Source organism: Mizuhopecten yessoensis, unplaced genomic scaffold (assembly GCF_002113885.1).
Source record: "Mizuhopecten yessoensis strain PY_sf001 unplaced genomic scaffold, ASM211388v2 scaffold11169, whole genome shotgun sequence".
In the NCBI taxonomy this organism is placed as follows: domain Eukaryota; kingdom Metazoa; phylum Mollusca; class Bivalvia; order Pectinida; family Pectinidae; genus Mizuhopecten; species Mizuhopecten yessoensis.
In genome coordinates, this window is record NW_018408914.1 from 526,631 (window position 1) to 535,993 (window position 9,363).

The 9,363-nt window shown below is 36.4% G+C and overlaps 1 protein-coding gene across 1 annotated transcript in view; it reads right to left on the minus strand.

Annotated features, from left to right (window-relative positions):
- Positions 1–1,866: 1,866 nt before the first annotated feature.
- Positions 1,867–9,363, minus strand: part of LOC110467328 (betaine--homocysteine S-methyltransferase 1-like) — an 11,321-nt gene continuing 3,824 nt past the window's right edge. Inside the window, exons 2-7 of the mRNA XM_021524430.1 lie at positions 8,086–8,276; positions 7,606–7,800; positions 5,557–5,668; positions 4,048–4,226; positions 3,118–3,199; positions 1,867–2,683 (exon numbers count right to left, since the gene is read on the minus strand). Coding sequence (XP_021380105.1) covers positions 2,400–2,683; positions 3,118–3,199; positions 4,048–4,226; positions 5,557–5,668; positions 7,606–7,800; positions 8,086–8,276 — 1,043 coding nt within the window. The 3' untranslated portion in view covers positions 1,867–2,399. The remainder of the gene's footprint in view (positions 2,684–3,117; positions 3,200–4,047; positions 4,227–5,556; positions 5,669–7,605; positions 7,801–8,085; positions 8,277–9,363) is intronic.

A 9,363-nucleotide genomic window follows, 5' to 3' on the forward strand; every position in this document is an offset into this window, starting at 1 on the left:
TAATAATTAATATTTAGAACAGTTTTCAGAATCAGTCATATATATATTGTCATATATTAGTTAAACTTGTATTTATTTTCAGATTTCTATGATTTGTGTCTAAATTGTGTGACTTAGGTTTGATATTATTATCTGTTATGTTTTAATACAAATACTTCCTCGGCTATCATACAGAATGTTTTTTATCCAAATTTGTAGACATAAAAAGGGGCTGTTGACAAGGTGATCCGGTATCATTTTACTTATTTCTTTTGGTAGCTGAAATATTAGCTATCATGGTAAGAAAAGGGCATAAACATAAATAACAAAGAACACAGGCTCTCACAGTTTGCTTCGACTGTATGTAAGAGCTAAACGCAAAACCTTAACGTTGAGGTTTTTTTCGAAGTCCCGAAATTTGAGGTTTTTAGTCAAAAAAATGCAGAAATCAATGAAATGTTTTTAGTGCAGTAGACTCCACTACCCATGCTACAGCTTTGTCAGAAACAGAGCTAAACGCAAAACCTTAACATTGTTGACGCCGCCGTCGGAAAAGCAGCGCCTATGTGTCTTTCCGAAATCCGTCGTAGGCGACACAAAAACTGACCAAACATTCGAAATAAAGGAAAATATTATACTTTTTGGCAAAACTTCTGAATTCCAAAAATCCATTCCAACTAAAATCATCATTATTCATGCAAAATTCTTCATCTACTTTAGTTCCAGAAAGGTTTACTGTTTATAAAATGTGTATTACTGTTATATGTAGGAATAGAAACTGTATTTTATTGCTGACATTAGTATCAATGTGGCTTAAATTAAGGAATTTTGTTTTTCATATAATGTAATGTTCTTTTTCTTTTTCATATCATGTAAAAAATGATATTTAATGATTATTTTCTTTAACTTAGTGCTGTATTAAATGTGTATTACAGTTATATGTAGGAAATANGTTCTTTTTCATATAATGTAATGTTATTTATTTTTTTCATATAATGTAAAAAATAATATTTAATGATTATTTTCTATAACTTAGTGCTGTATTAAATGTGTAATACAGTGATATGTAGGAAATCAAAACTTTTTATCCATTTTATTAATTATTATTGACTTTAGTATCATATCTACAAAATGAGTTGACATTCTTAGTTGAAACAGGCTTTAACTAAACTTCAAAAGATTTTCTATATAAACACATTCCTTTCAATTCTCCAGAGTTTGAGCCAATGAAAGGTATTTTCTGTTTGTCACTCGAGTGCCCCAGGAGAGTTTAAAGGTCATTTACTAGGACTTGGTGTGACAAAGTAAACGAAATATGTAGTATGCCTGTATTAGCACGGAGGGTTAGCTCAAGATATAAATTGCAACTCATTCTGGATTTTGAACCAAAAGAAACTACCTAGAACGAAAATGACAGGTTTTCAATAGCAGAGTAATGTAATTAAGTAAATAGGGTTGATTGTGTTATTCCTACGTGTCAGTCTTAGACTATTCCGTCTTTGCATATTGCAGAGCTATCTTCTCTTGGGAGCAGGTATTGATTGTTACGTAATTGGTTTGTGTGAAAAAATTACGTCGGTTTCTCAAAAATTGATGACGTCACTCTCACAAACAAGTGACTAAACAATCAATACCTGCTCCCAAGAGAAGATAACTCTGCAATACGCAAAGACGGAATATACATGTCAGTTACCTTTCGTGTAATATTTGTCTCACAAACTCGGGTGTGTTATAAGATGCGACAATGATTCCTTCTCCTGATAACTCCTTGTTGCCGAATCAATATAAATAATTAGGTTAGCATTATAAGCTATATTTAGCAAAGTAAGTGTTCTTCTGTCAATATACCTCCATTTGCGATATACAAACAAAATAATGATTATCATAGTCATTGATTTCATTTCGATGACAGATTTTTAATAAGTAAATATACAGAGTGAATGGTAGTGTTTTACCTGTCATGTCGATATGATATGTACGGTGAGGTACATTTAGAGTTCAATCCCTATATACATATACATCTTGTCTAGGTAGTGAATACCTAATGTCACCTAAGGTTTATCGCACAGCACACGCTAACATGCATGTCATGTATACAGATAACCACTACCGACATGTCAACATCTGCCGATTCATCTTCTCACAATGTCACTAACATATGTACAAATTGTCAACTTTCAAGCTGCAGTGAAATCCTCGTTTATAATATAAACAAAAGCCTTGTCCTTCATTTGTAGGGAGAATTTTCCTAATATAAATGCATGTGTCAACTTCTAGCTGCAGGTTATTCTCGTTAATCATCAGTACGTGTTGTCTTTCATAGTAAAATGGGACCCGACTCATACACAAATATACTATTCACCCTCGTTCTCTATTTTAAACGTTCCTGGCTTTCGTCAAATACTTTCGGAATTCAGTCCTCATTCTTTTCCTGTCACCATATATTGTCGTAGCTTCTTCGCATCATACTGCTCAGTCTTTTCCGTGTCTCCAAATATGTAATTAAATGACATGTTTGGCCTGTATCTACAAGCTTCCGGCGTTCGCCCGTACACTTCCGCCAATTCCCGGAAGTAGTTCGGTGCATTGCCACAACACAGCCCGATATAATTAACCCCGATTGCCTTTGCTTCCTCAGCAAACTCCCGGATTTCCTCCCGACTACACAAACACGAGGCCAGGTTAATCGGGTATGCATATTTACCTGAGAAAGAAATGAAAATCGTGCAATGATAATGACGAATTTATAACAAAGCATACGGTAGAATTACCATCATATCAACATAATAGTCAAAGCTTACAGATCAGAAGAATAAAATAAAAGGTCTATTAACAGTTAGATGAAAACACAGTCAATATCAGAGTAGTTTTATATCAAGTGAAGCGAAGACCAAGTCTATATTAAGTTGAAAATAGGAATCAAGTCCACGCAAAAAAGTATGACCGGAAATCTTGAATATTGTCCAGACCTATATTTGCCTTTAACCTCTAGCGTGTTACATTGTATGTTAAGCTGTGTATCAATATTTGCCGTTTTGATTTGATACTACGGACGGGAAAATGAAGAAAATTGATCTGTTCCATTTCCCTATGTTAATCAGTAGATTAATAGCGGAATCATTACTCGGAATGGTTTACCTGTGTCAGGGTCTTTAAGGGACATGAAGGTCCGACAGTCTTCACGTGTCCTGTACGTTACGGGGAGAGCAGCTATTGGTCCCTTTGGAAAACAATTCAGTATTTAAAATGAGATTTTATTTATTATTTAAAAATGTTTGTTTCTATAAAACGGGTACATTTAACACCTAGCTGTCTAATAAAGACCATGTATTAAGGATTATCACAAGTGTGGAAATATGGATATTTTCAAAACTAATTAATATTTAAGGCCTTCGTCAAATAATAAAGTAGTCGGGAGCCGGGAATATGAAAATAGGAAATATACTGACTTTTGTCTCTGATATTTAAATATGAAAATAAAAGCGTATATCTAATTGATCTCTGGTTGATCAATGCCACCTTTCTTGATATGGACAATTCTTTTAGAAGTAATATAAAGAAATTAAATGTTATGTTCACCGTGCTGCGATTAACCAACTGTTATACATATGTATATGATATGATAAACAACTTATTTAACACATTTTTTAAACAACAGTAATACATGTCTTATTATGAACAACAGCTAAAAGACAGCACTAATATACATCTTATTACGTAACACAACTTTTAAACAACAATTATTCATATCTTATCGTAAACAACAGCTAATAGACAATAATTATATACAAATTATATAACACACCAAGACTAATTGTGCCACCGCGGTCAAACACACATACAGAATACAAAAGCGACAATACACACAAGCAACATAAACACATCGTTAACATATGAAGACAAAATTAGGAGAAAAGACGATGAGAATTGAAAACATTGTAAGTGCTTTCTAACATATCAAACAAGGACCTATTTATAGAACCTTTTTGTCCATGTGTTCCAGTATTCAGAAATGGTGGAGGGAAATACTGGACCTGCCTCCTAAACTTCGGTACTTTTTTTACTTACCTTGCAGGCTTTTCTGATCTCGCGCAAAAGGGGAAGCATGGTCTTTGGGCCACGCCCACAGTTGAGGCCAACAACAGCCGCTCCTAATTCCTCCAGTGTACGGCACGCCTCCACTATTGGCACCTCGTCTGTCGTCTCGTCCGGGATATAGCACGCGAGAGTCAGCACTGCCGGCATACCTAAAGTATGAAGACTTGTGCATAATGGTTTTTGTAGAAGAACAAAACTTCCGCAAATTTTGAAGAACACTAGAACATATCACGTGTTATAGTGAATATTGAGTACTTGTGTTGCTCTGCATTTCTTACAATTCATTGTGGAAATTAACAAACTACGCGTGTCTTACTCTTGATTCATTAATAGTGATAATGCCGGGGAGCTACATAACAAGGACGAGTACAACGAGCAGGATAACATAAGGACATCATATATTTCCTTACTTAAAATACTGCATGGTACGTTTTTTTAAAAGTCATCGTTTGATGGAAATAGTGTTGTTGGAATAACAAATTTCGATGGCGTCCTTTACTAATCCGTATATCTTTTTTATTATATAGTAAAACGTGCTAACTTCTTTTCCAGCATGAAGTATTGTGAGGCGCTGGGCCTTGAAACTTAAACACAAAGACATATTTCAAAAGGAAGTATTGAAAGTTTTTAATAATCCTCACGACAATACAACATATATAACAACATTTATTTAATTACATGTTGTGGTAAGGCATATCATTTCATTAACTGAAAGTGGTAGTGACTGGCCACTGGGAGGTGAAATGCAGCGTAAAGTTTGTAAAATGGAGTAGACTAGAAGTTGAGATGTCAGCGTTTCAATATATTTTGAAAGATTTGTTCGATGATGTGGTTTGTATTTACGTCTCCTTTCAGTTATTAATATACTTGTACATGTCTCATACCATGATAACATGCCAATTCAGAATTTAGGACATGTCACTGTTGAGGGTATAATAGCTTAAGGGGGAAAATGCAAATTTGTATTCTGTTGAATCGGGAAGGTTTGCTTTGAAAGTATCATAATAACGTATACTAGCTCAGTTTGGGATAGTTGAAACCAAAAAGCACTGTCTAGGTAGTGGTGAAAATAAGAGTGGTCGATCATAGCAGCAAGATCAATACGCAAAAATAGGGTAACACTGTGACATTGCAAGAAACCTTGAAAAAAACTATTCCGAAAAAGCCAAGCAAACATTTTATAGCAATTCGGTTGCTGTCTGGTACTTCCTTACCTATGACGTTGTTACAATGTGTATTTCCCCTTGTGTGCATTTCCCCTTGATTACGTGCAGGTCTATGTTAAACAACATTTGGAAGGAATGAACAAACGAATTTCTTCAGTCATTGTACTCATTTCACTTGCACAGATGACGGGCCGATTTGAAAATGATAGTGGTTCAGCGAAAGTGGTGACAGACTAACATGACTTGACCATTGACAATGTTATGTCCTAGTTACTTGATTTTTAAATTCTAAAGAGTGATTGTTTTCAGCTACCTTTCCCGTACTGTTGAATGGTCTCCAGAGCTAGTTTGGCCTCGCCTAAAGAGTCTATCGTCTCAGCTATCATGTAGTCAGCTCCCTCATCCACGGCCCATTCCACTTGTTCCTACAATAAACAAGTAAAACTGTAGCGTCACTAGCTTCTGGCTTGTTTTGATGCGTTCAGGTGATATCTACTCACGTGCTGTGCTTCTTAAGGTCCTAATTAACGTCCCATCAGCTGCAAACATACATGCTCGGTCATATGAATAGCATATATGTACATAGAAAGGCATATCGCACAATTAAAATCAATTTATATTTATTACAATTTATTACAACCACCCGAATGACTGGTGATGAAAAACAACACATCATATCGCCATGCATTGATCTTAAAGTCTTGAAGTCTGGTCTCTCGGTGCTTCACGTCAGCTTTGCCAGCCTCGATGTTATACAATGTAAGGATAAATAATCGTGTAAAGAAGAACATAAGGCATACACATTGCAATTACTTCCATTCACTTCGCAAGTCAATGTAAAGTAACGAGATGAAAATATACTGACGTACAACTCAATCCAGCTTTCGATTTGCCTTTATTCATGACTTCTTTCCGTCCCGGTATGACTGTCTGAAGGAGAAAAGATAATGTCATCAGTTTCTTTTTCTTTCATTCTTTAAGTTGTCCCTGCGATCCTTTTAAAAAAAGGTCGCTGCTGCACTCTGAAATCGAAGTATTTTCCTTATACAGGAATTGTTATTTCAAGTTTATGTTATCTTTTAAAAGTTTATCTTAACTGTTGATAGAACAACATAATATAAAACGTTTCGATGACTGAAGTTTTGTATACACTCTGCCCCTTCATCAAAGGATCGGTAAAGGGTATATTCATTTTGGTGTGAAATGAACGAGATGTCACTCTAGAATTGACAAATCAATTCGGTTGCGCTTCAAGCGCATCTCCACCTAGATGTTACCAATGTATGTACAAGATGAATTGAATCGGCAAATCGACTCAGCAACGCTTTATTTCGTTCCTGATCACAAGGCATTATATGCACAGACGTTCAGGAAGGTAAAGTTGTGAAAATTCTCCAGGACAACAACATGATTTATATGAACAGCCTCAGACCAAACTCAAACCTTTACACGCTTTATAGATGTACTGCCTAATAAAAAAAAACCGGTAACAGTATTCTAGCCAAATACAGATACCTGTATACCACTGTAGAGATCAACCTTACAATAAATGTACACCAATGATCTACAAGCAGGCCTAGAGGAACCAATTGAGGCTTCTTGTGGACTAAACTGGTCCCCTTGTATCTAGTAGGCATACTTGTACCGCTAGCGAGTAAATAAGGACACTTTGTCAACAAGTTTCCTCCGTAGCGATTTAATATACGAAAAGAATTGCTGCCAACAATACAATTCATCATCTAAGATACCATATATCAGCAACTCTTCGGCACAGCTATGGGTAGTCTAGAGTCTACAATTGTGGCTGAGTTGTTTGTGAAAGATCTGAATTCATATCAGAAGAAAAGTGTCTCCAGAGAGACCAGGAAAATATATTGACAACATACTAGAGCTCGTCGAGAAAGGGTCACAGGGGGATTTGACTGACATATCAACACCGTAAATTCACTAACTGTAATACATATACATGGAATATAAATCAACGGCACGATGCCCTTCCTTTACATCCTTCATGTTAGGAAAGATGGCAGAACAGTGAAGGTGTTGATCTATATGAAAAAGACGCAAAGGAACCAAAACACCAATCACCTACTGCACCAGAGCTTGATCGTAGTAGATGATACGACTCTCAAATAACAGCAGAACAAAATGTAAGAGAAGACACGCATCTAAATGAAACGTGCAAATCCAGAATCGTCGCCCAGGAGGGTAAATAAGTAAAGCCAGGTGCCACCCATTGTATATAGTGATTACCTTTCAAGTACAACAAATACAATATTTCCTTGTGCTTTTTCTATAAATGTATATTGTCATACAAGAAAAGAATTGTGAAAAGTCTCTATCGGGAGAACAACGTATCTACCTTATACATGGCCCTGACTTTATCGTGTGTCTCCGGTTGGTCTGGTTGGTACACGCCGGTGTTACAGATCCCTCCAGCCATCAAAGTTCCCGTTTTGTCTGCTACCTCCCGTGCCATCTTCAGAGCCATTCTGTTGAGTTTCTCAAGGTCGTCTTCCCGCCCTATGAATCGGAGCTTTTCCCTGTTGCCATAATACTACAACACACGAATACAAAAAAAAAGTATAACACATACCATCATGTATGGTATATAAAGTATGATACCAAAATATCACGCTTGGTTACATGTTGTTATTTTTCATATTGCATACTGCTTACAAGGCACTATCTAAACAACATAGAAGTATGATCAGAAAGGCAAGGATAGACCAAAACACAATTTATAATATACATTTTTACGTTAAATAACCTTTGTCAATGAGAAGAATAAGAATTATTTGAGTGATATTTAGATGTCTGATAAAGACATCATTTGACTTACCGTGAATGCCTCGCACACGTCAGTTCCGGCATGTACAAACTCCTCGTGCATCACCTTGACCAGTTCAGGGTGTTCTAGGACGACTTCCGGTACATGTGCTCCCTGTTGTATATAGCCTCTTCTCTCAAATTCCCATAAGTATCCCTCCGCGACGAGAACAGAGCCGCCATTTTCAAGCCGTTCAAGTAATCCTGTTAACGAGATAATCCACAGCTATTGTGAAAGACAAGGGTTAATCTTAATGCTGAAACTCATATTATGTGCTCGAACCTAAATCCGTTTTAAAGTAAGGATTATTCATTTATTTTTCAGTAATTGGCCGATTTTTGAGCTGTTGCCTTTGTCATATGTTCCTTGTATACTTCTATCTGTGATAGAAACACGAAGTTCCTAAACATGATTATACTGGCCGAATCCCCAGGCCAGTGTTAAGCTGGCCAGTGAGGCTGACGACCAAACTAACAGTGCATTTTCATCTACTTCTTTGACATCAACGCTGATAGGCTTGTCAGGAAATCAAAACGTTGCCGTTTGAAGAGCCAATCAGCGTTGTCGCATTCCTTCTTTTTATCATCAGCCTTACTACCAGCTTTAATACTTGACTAAGGTTTACGACAGGATATTATATCTGATAATCTACCGAAACTTAAACAGCATATGTGTAGAACATCAAAGAAAAATTGAAGAAAAATTCTTTCCAACCCAACCACTCCCAACTGATATTATAAAACGGCTATAACACAATCGTAGGCTATCTTCAACATGGTAATGCTACTAGGAAAATAGATTTTGGAACCTTGATAATATTTCTGGGAGACACGCAAGGACATGATTAATTTAACTAACGCAATGAGTCGTTACACAGCCGACCCGGAGAAAACAGTATAATACAGGTTGCGAACATGTCATCATAATTTCTTTAGTGTTCCCCGATTGGTAGACACATGTTGAATATTACCTCAGTAAAAAATAGCAAGAGGCCCAGAGGGCCTGAATCGCTCATCTGAATATAATTAAAGTAATTGGTATGAAGTAAAGATATAGCACTCCATGGTAGATGCTGTTAGTACATATGAAATTTCAGAAAGATCCATCCAGTACTTGAGATATAGAGAACAAACTTCAAACAGAGCCCCACCCCTATGCCCCTACGGGGGTCATACCCACCAATTATACAAAATTGAGTCACCGTCACCCAAGGATGATCCACACTAAATAAGGATAAAATCCCTTAATCCCGATGGTCGGAGAAGGATTTTAAAGGTTTTACCTCTATTT